This window comes from Vitis riparia, chromosome 4 (assembly GCF_004353265.1).
Source record: "Vitis riparia cultivar Riparia Gloire de Montpellier isolate 1030 chromosome 4, EGFV_Vit.rip_1.0, whole genome shotgun sequence".
In the NCBI taxonomy this organism is placed as follows: Eukaryota; Viridiplantae; Streptophyta; class Magnoliopsida; order Vitales; family Vitaceae; genus Vitis; species Vitis riparia.
The window spans coordinates 2,245,839-2,261,036 of record NC_048434.1 but is presented as its reverse complement, the minus strand read 5'-3'; the positions used below and the strand labels follow the sequence as shown (position 1 = coordinate 2,261,036).

The 15,198-nt window shown below is 35.0% G+C and overlaps 3 protein-coding genes and 1 non-coding gene across 4 annotated transcripts; 1 reads left to right on the top strand and 3 right to left on the bottom strand.

Moving 5' to 3' along the window:
* Nucleotides 1-797: 797 nt before the first annotated feature.
* Nucleotides 798-1,723, bottom strand: LOC117913374 (flowering-promoting factor 1-like protein 2). Its single transcript, XM_034828331.1, has one exon. The coding sequence runs from the start codon at nt 1,443-1,445 to the stop codon at nt 1,119-1,121; it is 327 nt and encodes a 108-aa protein (XP_034684222.1). The 5' UTR covers nt 1,446-1,723; the 3' UTR covers nt 798-1,118.
* A 6,267-nt stretch (nt 1,724-7,990) lies between these two features.
* LOC117913659 (fasciclin-like arabinogalactan protein 14) lies at nt 7,991-9,076 on the top strand. Its single transcript, XM_034828697.1, has one exon. The coding sequence runs from the start codon at nt 7,993-7,995 to the stop codon at nt 8,908-8,910; it is 918 nt and encodes a 305-aa protein (XP_034684588.1). The 5' UTR covers nt 7,991-7,992; the 3' UTR covers nt 8,911-9,076.
* A 355-nt stretch (nt 9,077-9,431) lies between these two features.
* On the bottom strand, nt 9,432-14,681 carry LOC117913660 (selenoprotein H). Its single transcript, XM_034828698.1, has 4 exons — nt 14,386-14,681; nt 13,080-13,176; nt 11,502-11,561; nt 9,432-9,774 (listed from the first exon to the last, which is right to left on the bottom strand). Exons 1-4 carry the CDS (start codon nt 14,610-14,612, stop codon nt 9,694-9,696), a joined length of 465 nt encoding a protein of 154 aa, XP_034684589.1. The 5' UTR covers nt 14,613-14,681; the 3' UTR covers nt 9,432-9,693.
* A 350-nt stretch (nt 14,682-15,031) lies between these two features.
* On the bottom strand, nt 15,032-15,103 carry TRNAT-UGU. The gene has a single exon. It is a non-coding gene; the product is annotated as a tRNA-Thr (tRNA).
* Nucleotides 15,104-15,198: the final 95 nt, after the last annotated feature.

Below are 15,198 nucleotides of genomic sequence, written 5' to 3'. Positions count from 1 at the left end.
CATGGAGTCACGTGACTAGGCTTTTACTTTTTCAGGAATGTTCCACGTGTAAAGTAGATTTAGAGAACCCATAGGACCCATAAGACCCGTGAGACCCATAAGACACATGTCAGTTAAGTACTGGCCCGTGGATGAACAGTAGCAATCCACTTCACGTGAAGCCCACCAGCTTCCCTCAGCCATGTGGGCTCCACAGAATCAAGCCCATCAGCATTTAGGCCCCCCACAGAATCAAAGCCCAATCACCATATATCATTGGATGATTCACCTCATGCCTCTAGAGAGAGTACCTCTCCAATGGAACAGAGCACACCATTTTATGATGGGGATTACTTATTTTCATGGATAATTAATCAACATGTCAGTGAAATACACCAAGGGCCATGATCTTGTGGAGCTCAAGTATGCTTCTCTGACCACTGCCGGCCAACCAATTTGGGTTTCCTTGGCTCCTTGCAGTGGACTCGAGCGCATGGGATCAGCATATTGAACCCTTCAAAATTTAGCAATATTTTGAGCTTCTTTTTGTTTTCCTTTCCCTTTTTTTTTTAGGGTTTTCAGCCCTCATTTTCCAATAAATCCCTGAGAGACCAAGGTGGAGAGCAGTGCATTTGGGATTGATTAAAATGCTTGTCATCCATAGAAAGACTTGTGAGAATGGTCAAAAATCAGATACAAAGATAAAGCTCAGAAGATTGGGGAGATAAGGCTGCATTGCATGAGTGGGTTAATCAATCATCTAAGCATAAGAAGGATTTGCATGTAAATAATTATAAGCTAAAAACTCAGGGTACGTGAATCATGATCCAATATGGGAATTTTATTAGGATAATACATATAAAATACATGAAACAAAGCCATTATTCAAGCATTACAACAGTAGAAAACTAACACGATGAAGGCACATAGTTTCTGCTTTCTTACAGTAGTACTGGACAAGTGGAGAAGAGGGAGAGTAGTCAAATAAAACCTAGGTTGGCAGCCATTAATGGAGGAGAAGCACACAAATGAAGAAAAAACAATGGTGGGGTAGCCAAACAGGGATGATGATGAGGGTAAGGAAGAGACAGCTAGCTAGGGGTTTATAGGTCTGGTAGAAAAGCTATATATGACTGGTTTTAGTCTCTAACGTGGAAGATGTTGGGGTTTTTGATAACCAGATCATACATGTAAATGGAGGTAAACTTGGAGAATTCTCTAGGGAGAGAGATGAGGTCAATGGAAGAGCTTTTATGGAATTGGAAGAGGTCTGGGTCACCTCCATAATACCTCTCCCAACCCAACCCCCTCAGAATCCTCTCTAGCGAGTTGTAGGACGATACAACCTCGCCGGTGGGCAGGTACACGAGCACCTTGCGCTGGCCGGTGCCCCCTTGCCCATTCGACTCCGCCTGAGGATTCTCCAGGTGAAACACACCGTTCTTGAACACCCAAACCCCGGACATGTTCTTTCAGGAAGTGTCTTTGGCTTGTTACTTCAATGAGTTTGATCGGTAGGAAAGAAGAACACTACTAAAGACTTATAAGGTTGATGGTTTGATGGAGGTGAGAAGGATGGAGCAGAAGAGGCGGTATTTATATGGGTGTGAGGGCATATAAAACAAGAGGAAAATACTCTAGGGGATGGTGGGGTTCTTAAACCCTAAAGGAGGGTGATGATGGGGTTGTTCCTCTTTGGTATAGAATCTAGATATAGTGGGTCCAAATGGGTTTAAATATTAGGGTACAAGGATGCCACAAGGGTGAGATTTAGGGTACACATACCATCTGTGGATGTGGGTTAGGGAGAATCTTGTTGTTGATGTGTGTATAAAAGAGCCTTTCACTTTGTGGGAATATTGGCTTCGTTCTTGTTTATATATTGACTTTAGAGGAGATATATGAAGAAAGAAAAAAGATTGGAGAGCTTCCAGACACTGCCACCTTCCTCACGGCCTCTCCACGTGGACATGAGAGGTTTTTGGATATTTTTGCCTCCCTAAAGATATTTTTTATTTGGACCATTTTCTTAGATTTGTCTATTCCATTTTCGACATTGATTAATTGTTAGAGTTATTAAAAACATTTTTATAAATAAAAAAATGTTTATGCAATAATATTAAAATTAACAATAAAGAAGGAAAAACAGAAATAACTATATGATCGAGTTTGATCGACCTTTTTAGCATTAAAAGAAGTAGAAATAAAAATTATTATGGGATTGAATTTTACATGTAAGAATTAAATTTTATTGTAATTTTGATAATTTAAAAAGTTTTAATTAAATAAAATACTACCATTTATAATTTTGTATGTGTTCGTATATATATTTATGAAGACATATATAATTTAATAATGAGAACAAAATTTAAAATATCTATAAAATTAAGAAAAAAATATTATTTAATATACTAGACTCAAATTCTTTTTAGATAACACCAATGTATTGTCTTTATCAAAGAATTTCTAAATCTTAAACTTTCTATTACATAAAAGTAAGTCAACTTTCAATTTATTTTAAAGCTTCTAAACTTTCTAAATTCTTGTTAATTAAATTGTTATATATTGTAATTTTAAAACCCTTCTATGAGAAAAAAAAAATATTTCAAAACAATAAAAAATGAAGTATAAGCATATGATTGTATTTCCTAAAAATAAAAAATACTAGTTTTTCCAAAATTATAATATAAAAACTTTTGTCCATTATTGCCTTGAAAATATTAGTAATGTTCTACCAACTTTGTAGGTTTGTGAATGGGAACTCATGCTTTACATTTTTGGAAAAAAAAAAAACATTCTTTATTCTATGTAACTAGGTTTGTGAATGGGTTGTCCAAATAATATCCCTCGTTAGAATAAAAATGATTGAGATGATTGAGCTTGAAGCAAGCCTATCTAAAGGACCACCACACCAAGTGTACTTTTTTTTAGTTTCCTTTCCCATTCTATTTGCTTCTCATTCACCACCTTTTCTCCCCAAAATTTGCTCCCTATGTTTGCCTAGATGTCCCCTATTTTCAAATGTAGCCCACATGATATCACATGGGTTGGTGGTCCTCTATTTTAGGACCTTGTTGCCCTTATTTTTTTTTACCCTTGTCTAGTCGTAATCCACATCATTGGGATACAACCCTCTTCACCAAATGGCACCACCCAATTGGCCTAAAAATTCAGACCTCACGTGCGCCCAACATAGTGTCAAACACGTTTGAACCGAATGAGATCAAACCCTCAAATTGTATAGGTTCAAGCCCATGTGACCCAACTCCCCCTACCTCTCAAATCATGGTGCACTTTAAATTGGACCATGGGTCCCCCAAAAATGACCTTGGGTTAGCTATTATTTCATATAATTTGCAACTTTTGAAAGGTAAGATGTGATTGATGGCAGCATTTCTGCCCAACAGTAGAAAAAGGGTTCACGCCTTCATCCCTAGACCAAAAAGAAACCCTAGAAGATACCACTCTTGTGCATCTTCTTCTTTATTTGTTGATAGGATAAATGTACAAGTTTTTTTTCATAAACATAATAGAAAGGATTCACCCATTCAATATCATTCTTCTTCTTCTTCTTCTATTTATTAATATTAAAAATGCAAGTTTTTTGTCACAAACATATTTATGGATGATTAGGTCGATAAATGTTATCGACTACTTCCAAATAATAAAGCTTTTGGGTAATAATTAAGTTACTAAAGATCGGTTGCTTAATGAATATAAGATCGTTACGATGTTAAGGACTTTAGGTAGAGTAGGAGAGAAGAAATAAGAGTAGCAAAAGTCATGTCTAGAAAAAAATTGGAGATTTGGATCAATGGTGGTCCTAAAACTTTATACCTAAAGTTGAGATGATGCCAAGACATGATGAAAGACAGTACAATTTTGTGCAAGCCTTTTGGTAACCAAGGATGAAGTAGGAGTACAAGCTCCGGCTGCTCAATGTTCCTCTTTATCGTATCAGTGAGGTCCTTATGGAAGAATCCTTGCAATCCCTTGATTTAAATTGAAAAAAAAAAAAATCTAAAGTGATGTTTGAATCCTTTTATTTCTCACGTTTAATTTTCTTTATTCTCTATCATATTTTTTTTTCATAAAGTTGAAACTTTAGTTGGTGATGAAACACTGTGACATTGATTCATAGGCCAGTACAAAGAAACATGTGGAAAGTAGGAGATAGGCTTATGCATGAACCATTTTCTAGGAAAATATCCCCTATTTTTAATTTTCATGAGAAACAAACACAAAAACCCTCTTGAGGGTTGGTTGAAATGAAGAGGGTTTGAGGGCTAAAGCTCAAAATCCAATTCAAGCAAGCATCACAGGGATGTATTCTTAGGAGCCCCCAAAAGAAAAAAAAAAGCCCACATACATCATTGATTCCAGATAGAAAATTCCTGTTGGGATATGATGATGACAGACTCTTAGTTGGCATCAAGATTCATGATCCAATCCCCATCTTCCCTTATCCATGTTTGGCTGCCAATGATTTATACACTGTCATTTGTTTGGATTTTGGAGGACAAACCCACCTCAGCATTCCCATTTTCTTCCTTTCTTTTCTTTTTTTTTTTTGGGAAAAAAAACATATTTCTATTTTTTAAAATTTTGTTTGTAATTTAAATTGTTTCCTCTAAAGTTATGTAGGAATTTGGGTAGCTTTTATCAGAATGCTTTGCTTTCATTAAAATGAGAATCAAGGGGAAAGGTGACTTCCACTAGGTTGAGTGATTCCCATCTCAACCAAACCCTAATTTTGATCTTATTTTAAGGTGATTACTGTAATCACCCACTTAATCCTGTTCAAGTTTTGAAAACCCACTAGGGTTTTAGGTAGCAGGTTTTAATTAATAAAGTTGATTACATATTCCCATCCAAATTTAGTAAAGAAAACATCATTTATTCCTCCTCTCATGTATGTCGATATGTATCAAACAAATTATTTATATAAAGTTCGGAATAACACTACAAGCTAATTTGACATTTGAAAGAATCCTACTACTTAATGTTAAAAGGTTCTTAGATTAGGTATTTAGCCTAACTTTAATTATAAGATCGACATTAGGTAAATGTTTAATCATTAAATTACTAAATTTTTTGAGATACTGTATTCTTAACTAAAAAGAATATTAAGCACAAAACTTTGGGAATGGAGGAATAAATTCTTTCGTAACTAACTCAATCTAAACTCAATCTAATGCTCAAGACATCGTTTTCAAATTATTTTATATATTTTATAAATAAACTTTGAATATGATCATGTATCAAATAAATTTCGACGGCATGAGTGGTAAAGGAATATACCTTAAATTAGGCCTACTTTCATTAGTACCAACTTTCGAAAAGATGCAAAAATTTATATAAAAAAAGAAATTACTAATTTAAACGAAATTCCACTTACCAATTTAAGGTGGAGAACAGTTGAATGCTTATTGTATAAAAGTTTTAGGGATTTTTTTAAAAAATAAAAATAAAATTAGTACTATAAGTTATAGGATATGCATAGTGGTTGGAGTATGATATCATAATAATTTTTATATTTTAAAAATAAAAAATAATATATGCGAGTATTTAGCAAACTATAAAAATTTATGAACAAGTACAAGAGCATATGCTTGAGTTTAGTGATTTAGTGATTTAAGTAGAAGTTTTCCCTTTTAAAATATCTTTAAAATGTTTGTTTTCTCATTCGGCTTATTATCGTAAATCATAAATCTTTTATCAGATCTTAAGAAAAAAATTTTAAATTAAAATAACTATGTAGATATATATGCTATTTAGTTATCCTAAAATATAAGAATGTAAAACACGGTTTTAAAAACCGAATCAGTTGGTCACAATTTTGGTTCGATTTGGTTAGTTGAGTCATCCAAGGGTTGGATCGGCATCAGACCAAGTGAATCGACGGTCGAACCGGCGAACCGAACGGTTCAACCTAGTTTATGCCTCCCCACCCCCTAAACCCAAACCCTACCCACCGCCACGTGACAGTGAGTCTTTAGTTTTTACATTTAAGTTTTTATTAGTTTAAGTTTTTATTTTTTTTTACTTTAATATTTAATATTTTTACCTTTAATGTTTTAGTTTTTGTTGATGTATAATTTTTATTGATTAAAATTTGTTAGCCTCACTTATTTATTGCATATTGAAATTTCAATTTATTGAAATTTTTGTTGATTTATTTGTTAAATTTTATATATTTTAATTTTATATTGATTTTTAAAACTTCTTATTTGAGTTTAAATAAATTAATGAAATCATTGAAAACTTTAGGAATTAAAATAAATTTTTGGAAACATTAGGAATTCAAATAATTATATGACTTTCAAATAATTTGTTGATTTTCAAATAAAATTCTAATTTTTAAATTATAATAATATATAAAAATTTATATTTATAACTTCATCAATTTGACCGTCGATCTGACAATGAATCGTAAATTAGTAACTTTTTCAATTCAATAATCGATTTTAAAAATTTGATAAAAAGAAAACAAAATAAAAATATATAAAATTATGTATTTAAAAATTATTCCATTTTTAAAAAAATAATAATAATAAAAAAAAGGGAGAATTTTTTTTTAAAATGTATCATTTTTTTTCTAACTTATGTTGGAATGTAACATTAGAATATAAAAAGAAAAAACTTCCCAAATTCACATGGGACATTTTCGCCTTCTTCCCACATTTTAAATAACTCATTGTTTCTTTAATTAGATTATAAAACATGTAAATTGAACCAAATTCAACTCAAAAAAAAAAAAAATACAACAAATTAAAATATATATATATTTATAAATTTATAATATTTTTAAGAAATCTAATTGAAAATTATCTTTTAAAGAATCGATTTTAATTGAATTTTGAAATTATTTTTTGAAAAAAATAACTTGCATATTTAATTAAAATTATCTTCTTAAAAAACAACTCTAATTTGGAAATAGTTTCAAAATTACTATATTTCAATAAATAGTTGTATTGATCTCAACCCGCAAAAGCATGTCTAGGAACAAGTGACAACATGTCTTGGTATCCCGTGGCTAGACACCATGCCCTTGGTTTAAAAATGCTCACTTCAAATTTGAACCAATCATTCAACCCACCGGCTAAAATTTGGATTGCTTGCTTAGTAGATTCATCACCCAACTTGACAAAGCCAACTAAATTGATCCAAACCAGTCAACTTTTCAAAATATTTTTTTAAATAATTTTAGTTTTTTAAACATATAAACCGAATCAAACAATCGAGTCCATAATTTCTCATTTCAAAATTGAAAAAATCAATTTTTAAATAATCAAATCCTATTATTATTGATTTGATTTATATATTTCACATTAGATAAGAGCTTAAAACCCAAGGTGAATTTGATTTCTTCAGTCTTAAATCTAAATAGATCTTAATTCAATTTAACTTCATATAGAATTAAGTTTTTTCTGTTACTTAATTCTTAAAGAAATTAAGAATAGTTTTCAATAAGATAAATGCATTTATTATCAATGATTTTAAACTTTGAAAAATGTTTTTTAAAACAATGCTAAACAAAATAAACTTTTTAACCTAAAATATTTTATATTTTAAAATATGTTTTAAAAATAAGTTAGATATGTAATACTTTATTTTTAAGAGTTTTTTATATTTGTATAATTATTTTTTTAAATAATAAAATAATGGAAAACCATTAAATGATATTTTCTAAAAACGCTATGTTTTTGTTTTAAAGAACAAAAAAATTGTTTTCTAATTGTGTTTTTTTTATTTTTTTTTGTTTTGATGAACAAAAAAAAAAAAAAAAACCAGAGAAAAATGTTGAACCTGTCGTCTCCAAACTCAGAGATCAATGCTCCATCATGTTCTTCGTACCCGCATTTCCAACTGATCTTGAGATGGAGGAGAGATTTTCTCCCGTCCATGAAACGTAGAAAATTCAGTTAGGCTTTGTCTCTGGCTTAGAAACATCTCCCCTCTGTATATAAAGGGCCTGATGTTCCTCCTGTAATAGCGGGAGCATTAGAAAAGATGGGGCCCAAGTCCTCTTTTCCACCTCCTCTTCTCTTGTTCCTGTCTTCTTTCCTACTCTTCTCCTCGGCCGCCCAGGCCTTTAATATCACCAGGCTCCTGGGCCAGTTCCCTGATTTGTCCACCTTCAATAGCTATCTATCTCAGACCAACATCAGCATCGGGATTAATAGAAGACAGACCATTACCGTCCTCGCCGTTGAGAATGGTGCCATTGCTCCAATCTCCGGCAAATCGATGGATGATATTAAGAACATCCTGCGCCTGCACGTGATTCTTGATTACTATGATGTTGCCAAGCTCCATAAGTTGTCCAACAAGACAGCTCTTCTAACCACTCTGTTCCAGGCCACCGGTCAGGCTAATGGGCAACAAGGGTTCTTGAATGTAACAGAACTGAGCAGTGGACAGGTTGTTTTCGGGTCTGCAGTAGCAGGGTCAGGTCTCCAAGCCAAGCTGGTTAAGACCGTTGCTTCTCAGCCTTTTAACATTTCCGTGCTTCAGATCAGCACCCCTATACTAGCCCCTGGTATTGGAGGGGTGGTGGCCGTCCCAGTTTCTCCACCACCTTCTGGATCGCCTGCTGCTGCGCCAAAGGCAGCTGAAGGTCCAGGGGCGTCCAAAACCACCCCACCTCCTGCCAAGGCTCCATCAGCAGAAGCTCCTGCACCATCTGGTGACTCTGCTGAAGCCCCATCTTTTGCTGATGTGCCGGCAGCTGATGGCCCAGGGGCTGATGCGCCAGCTGGTGATGCTCCCCTCAGCTCTCCACCTATGCCTGCAGCTGATGGACCCGTGGCTGATGGATCACATGCAGATGCACCCAGTGCCGATCGAACTTCAGGCACCACTCAAGTAGCTATTGGCACATGCCTTGCTGTTGTAATGCCATTCGTGTCGGTCTTGTTAGATCTCTAGGATTTGAATGGGAAGTAAAGGAGGATAGGTGGGGAAAAAGAATGGTTTTCATGTAAAAAACAGAAAGAGGTCACACAGGTATCGGAATTGGACAAGAAATTTTAGAATGTACACATTTTGATACGAGCAGCATTTTCCCATTATAAAGAAACTACCATTAACTCAAGAAACATAGAAATGACTGGAACAAGAAGTAGAATACCACTCCTGCTCTAACCACATGCATTCAGAAATAGCCTTTGTCAAATTTTTCAATATCTGACAATTGCAAAGTTTTCCACTCTATTCAACTTTAAAAAGGAGACAAAAAAAAAGGGAGAGAGAAAGGTCATTTGATTTCTTCCTGAAGTTTCAATGAAAGGCCAGTTACATCAAAAATGATCTCTAAACCCAAATTCCTACAATTTATGCATATTTTAGAAAAATGGTATGAAGCACACAATATAAATATGTATATATCAAAAAAGAAAAATATCCTCAAAGCACAACTAAAACAAAATTGAACCCTTTTGAAAGCCATATGAACATGATGGAACATTTACATTTCCATAAGACATCCAAGTTACCTACCTGCAATGCAGAGGGAACAACTGGTGCGACAATATTTCATTCAAAAAGGTTCAAGAATTCTAGAGCAATAGCAACATCACCTACCAGGAGAGGAATTTCAAATGAAATTAGCATTTTCTCAATACAGAGGTTTCAACTATTAAGCAATGATACTTGGTTTCCCACAAAAAGACATCCACAAACACTAAAAATCCATTTAACCCAAAGTGTTCATCATTTGATCTTGTCAATGATATCAGAAATGACTTTGTCCATGTCAAGTGCCTTCATTGGTGCAAATGGTCGCTTCATATCCTGCAAGTTAAAAACATGCAGATAAGAAGCAACTAAGAGGAAAAACAGAGCTCTTATAACATGGTTTGCTAGAAACTTCTTAGAAATGTAGAATAATAAACAGGTTGCACTTAAGGAATCTCTCAGAAGAAAGCCTGAGGAGCCTCAATTACAGGCTTACGAGCTCTTCATTGTGAGATCCCTTCAAATAAGCCCACATGGGCCCTTAATCCAAGAGGAGAGCCATATTGGCAGATAGAAGTTCAACCAACAGAAAGCCTCTAAGACCTGGTGAAAAAAGGAGTCTTAAGCCAACTATAGCATATGTCAGATCCTGACATGATTCATCATGAATATGGTGATATTTGTCCCTTAAACACAATGATTCCCCCTCCCTCAGTCCTGTAGAAATGAGTTCAAAATACATCGATGAGCCTCAAGCTCTATTCACCAAGCCCAAAACCCTTGAACCAAACCCCAAGTAATAAATGGTGAGAAGATTATGCGATCCTTGGGCACCAAGGTAAACCAAGTCTATGATGTACCCATCAAACCTTGCTCCTGCATTCTCTCAAATCAGGTAGGTGGTAATAGAAAAGAGGTACTAGGTCATGCCGTATTTTAAGCCAGGATATAACTAGGATCAAGTACTGGAAAATGGCAACTGTTTCCTACTTTTCACCATCATCATAAACTAAAACATTCTACAAAGCCATACCAGCCCCACAGGGGGGCAGGGGTTGAAGGGGTTTGATATAGAAGTAGATAAGGGCAATGGAACAGTTATCCGGTTGACAGAAAGTAATCAAGATTTAACGCTGTTTTGAGTTGAGATATAACATAATTCATGTTGAGCAACGGTTGAGTTGTATCACAGTTTACAAAGGAGCCAGGGTTACCTGAGTTAGGGGCTCCTTCACTTGGCCTAGACTTGTCAATCTAAATGAACCAACAGTCAAACTCAATATTGGCCCAGACGTTACTTCGATCAAGCATCCATCAGTTGACATCCCAAATCATTATGTCAGTAACATGTTTAGAAGGCATGCTTCAATATAAGTTGTAGCTCACAGTATTTGGAAAGGGGACAGAAATTAGTCCCAAAGTAATTTTATCCAACCCAGAGAGTTAATTTTAGAATTCCAAAATTTGTTAAAGATGATCAGGATAGGGGTTTGTCTTAGACAAGCACTACTCATAGTCCTGGGATCAGAAAACCAAAATGCTTATGGACAGCTTTAAGATTTCTAACTTGAAGAACTGAGGATTTTTGGCTACATAGTCTAAAAAAATGAACTTTTGATATTCAAAATTTACCTCCCTATCATCTATTAACTAGAAGTAGCACTCTTTTTCCTCACCAAACTACAAGTAATTTGCTTTGTTCATTTATTTGCACAAGAAAGCAGTGTTGCAAAGGTAGTGGTAAATAGTCTTTTTTAAATTTACCTTATTTTCTATATTAAACTATCACCATGCAAATTTCTTCATAGTAATCTACCCTAATGCATATTTCTCATCATCAAAATACTTATTTTCATCCAACACAATTTCGGGGTCAGGTTAAAATCTGGTGGGGCAGATTCAGTGCATGCAATTCTAGTTACTTAAGTATCACAAATGATGGTGTATAAAATTGCAAACCATTGAAGAAAAAATAAGAATATACTGCAAACGAATAAAATGATTATGGCATAAAAACATAGTGCCTTCCCATGATACTGTGAATGATGAGGCATGAGTTTTACCAGAAGACTGATGAACTTCTCGCCACCTTCCTCCCGAATTTCGAAGCATCCTCTTCTTGGCTGGAAAGAGAAAGTCATTTGAGAATGGGAAAATAGAACAAAACCAACACAGGGACCACATAAACAGAGACCTTAAACAAAGTCACTTGAAACAAAAAAAAAAACATATTCTTGGAGCACAGTTACATTCTATTCATGGACTATGCACGTTGCAACAATCTGTCCTAGAAAAGCCTCTTGAGTTGGGCCTATTTATGAACCCAACATGAGATGCATATACAGTGAAGAAACTAAAGCATCAAAGAGATTAACAGCTTGCTTGCTTTTATCAGTTATATCACCATAGCTCATACCTAATGGCCCTTTGGGTTTTAAACCACCAGAACCAGAGCCATTGTATGGGTGCATGCAAATGCACATATACACCCACACAAACAGGAATTAGCAAGACTGGTGGAGACAAGATTTGCCACTGTTTACCTTGCTTTTAAGGGTATATGTGATTTGGGAGAAAAAAATAAAAACAAAAAGTGGAGTTTGGGCTATGTGTGCATCCTCAATTGATGCTAGGAGCCTCTATTAGGAGAAGAGCAAGATCATGGAAGTTCATTGCACCTACTACTTTAAATGGTACTTCCCTTTGTTAACATGGGAACCATATCCAGGGTTATCGTACTTCTGAAACTAAGTAAAAAATAATCTGGTGCATATATACCACAAACTGTGTGGACATGTATTACCCTGAATTGTTAGCTACATAATTTATTGCAACCAAGATTAATTTATAAACATGTGAGAGGCTTGAAAGGGCTATGATTTTTTTTTATAGACTAGAAGAGAGTGTATATATACATATAAAGAGCCTGCAAAAAGGAACAACAAAGTACACTGATGTACATATTTTTCACCAAAAAAACAGGCAAGCAAAAGAAAGAGAGAAGAAACAAAAAAACAAATCACCTCTCTTTACTTTGAGCTAACCCAATCTACAAAGACTATCATGGTCATGGAATAATCATCTACATTCGACCCATTCCAAAATAGACTCCTAAAAGAAAATTTAATGGCTCGTTCTAGTAGTTCCAAATCTTCAAAGGCCTCTTCCATTTCTTTCCTCCCACGAAGTCCAAGATAAACACAATGGAGTGGTCCTCCAAGCTTGGCTTTTTTCCCTTTCCTGCCCATGCAACAAAAGTTCCATGTCGTTTTAACAGAGTTTCTCTTACTTTTGACTACATCACCCATACCACACCAAACAGAGAGAAAATCAACTAAAACTAAAATTGAAAGGGTTTCCATCTCTTGCTGTTGAAAGGGTTTGGATATTCTACATGATCAGTTAGACTTTACCTTTATCTTCATTAATTAAAAATAAAATTGAAAACTAGTTTAACAGAACATGTACAACCTCCAAGTTATTGTAGAATAGAATAAGTGAGATCCCAAAACATGATGTACATGCCATATTTTGTGTACAGCCTCATATGATGTCCCCAAATCAGAAGAAATCAAAACTAGACATTAATTTGATACTTCAACTTAAAACTTGCAAACAGACTCCCTTGCATCCTAACATACCTTTTCCGGGTTGACAACAACAGTGATACCCAACACACCCTTCTCTAATCCATCCTTTACTTGAGTAGCTCTTGTCTTGAATGAGTTGCACTGTTTGCTGTATTAAGATAAGGAACAATTGTATTGGTTATGTTTGGGTATCAGAAAATATTATAAATGGGAAAAAATGCTAAAGAAAATGTTTTTCTCATATTTGGCTTACCATGAAAATTACGAGAGAGAAAAAAATCAAATATAATTAGAATTAGTTAGCAACTTACGCATTTTTTCAGTATTTAATCTTTATATAGAAAAAATAAGAAAAATAAGTAAGATAAGTTTAAAGATTGATGTAATTTTTATTTTAAATCCATTTTTCATTTTCCTTTTATTTTTCTTTCCTCACAAAATCATTTTCCCTCCCATTCTCCCTCAAATTTTCTAAGAACAACCAAAACGGTATAAAGAAATGCTATAAACTGGAAAAAGATCTCTACTTATCAGTCAGAAAAATAAGGATAAAATAAGTACAAGTATCATACAACACCCAGCGAATAAAGTTTCTTATATTAGATGCTAGTATCTTGGATTACGAGAATGTTAGCAAACAAAGATTCTTGAAATCAAAAACCCAAAAAAGCTTTAAACCAAGGAAAGAAACAACTCAACAAGAATATTAGCAAAAACCCTCTGTTGCAATAAACCAAGAAGAACAGCTTCAGTATGGTAGAGATTACAAGCAAAACGAAGCTTTAGCATCCAAAGAAAAGCAGAGACATGGTCACAAAACCAACATACAAATACACTGAAACACCAAGAACACCACACATGAGCTAGGAACCCAATCCAGAAGTCCAAGAGCCAGGCTAAAAACTTTAAACCATACTCCTTTAGTGCAAAAAGACCATTTTCATCATATCAGAAGACCTAAAAACACTAACATGAAACCCCAAAATACAATCCTACCTCAGAGCAAATTCCACCGAAAAAAGAAAAACGAATACCTAGAAAATGAAGAACAACTGAGGATTCTACAACGCTCTTGAACATAGACAAGCTAACATGTAACAACAATCATGCACTTGTAATCCACCGCAAAACTTGAAAACTATAGCGAAATCCAAAATTGGCCTGAAGAATAATGATGATGATAATAGTGATAGAAATATGCTGTTTGGTTACCAAGAAAACCAGAACAGCTATTTTTCTCACATAGTCTTTCTGACTCCGTCCTGCAAAACCAAACTACCACACAAAATCTTCATTTCTTTCCATTTTCTTCCTTTTTCCGACCATTTAATCACAGGGACAAGACAAGAAAACTCACCAATGCTCTATAACAATCGTTTTGGAACCATCGGCAACCTTCTCCGGTTCTTTCACATCCTCGGTCTTCTTGACTTTCTTCTTCGGCCGCTCCGGCGGTGCAGGAGCAGGAGCCACTGAGGCGTTGGCTTTCGCACCGAGCCGGCGAGTCGAGCTCCGAGTCACCCTTACCGATGTCGTACTAGTGTCTACCAGAACCTCCCCCTCTCTGCGTTTCTTGGGCGCCATCGTCCTCCTTCGGGAGCTCTGCTTGTTGCAAATGACTGTGACCAGCGGATCGGTCACTGCTCCGCTTATAGAAGTGACCGTTTAGTTCCTAATTCTTACTGGTCTGTCACAGTTTTCCCGCTCTTTTACGTGTATCGGGATTGATGGATCTCGACAGACGGTCAGGATTAGCCATCGGAAAAAATTAATGCGAGCGATCGTGACCATTGATTATGATGACAATATGAAATTTGGAAAGAAAAGAGCACGTACCACGTCCACACGTTTGTAGACAGCTACTGAGACAGAGAAAAAGCGACCCCTGAAATGAGGGGATTGGCTGGGTGCTGGTGTGTTAGATATGTTTCTTAAAACTAAAAATAAATTATTTCTAAAATTTTTAAAAATGTATTTGAAAACATCTTTTAGAAAACAGTTTTTGCCCCCACGCAGGATCGAACTACGGACCTTCAGTTTACAAGACTGACGCTCTACCACTGAGCTATAGGGGCGATTGGTTTACGAGACTAAAGTTATTGTATCATAATGCAATCTATGAAGACGGACCTAACTCCTCCGATCACCTTTCTGGCTTCTCCCTCATTAC

Excerpts from the sequence above, each read along its gene's own strand:
- LOC117913374 (XM_034828331.1), bottom strand. The coding sequence starts at position 1,445 with ATGTCCGGGGTTTGGGTGTTCAAGAACGGTGTGTTTCACCTGGAGAAT.
- LOC117913659 (XM_034828697.1), top strand. The coding sequence starts at position 7,993 with ATGGGGCCCAAGTCCTCTTTTCCACCTCCTCTTCTCTTGTTCCTGTCT.
- LOC117913660 (XM_034828698.1), bottom strand. The coding sequence starts at position 14,612 with ATGGCGCCCAAGAAACGCAGAGAGGGGGAGGTTCTGGTAGACACTAGT. Across the intron at positions 11,562-13,079 it reads TTGTTGTCAACCCGGAAAAG|CCAAGAAGAGGATGCTTCGA; the intron begins GTATGTTAGGAT and ends TTCTCTTTCCAG. Across the intron at positions 9,775-11,501 it reads AGAAGTTCATCAGTCTTCTG|GATATGAAGCGACCATTTGC; the intron begins GTAAAACTCATG and ends TTTAACTTGCAG.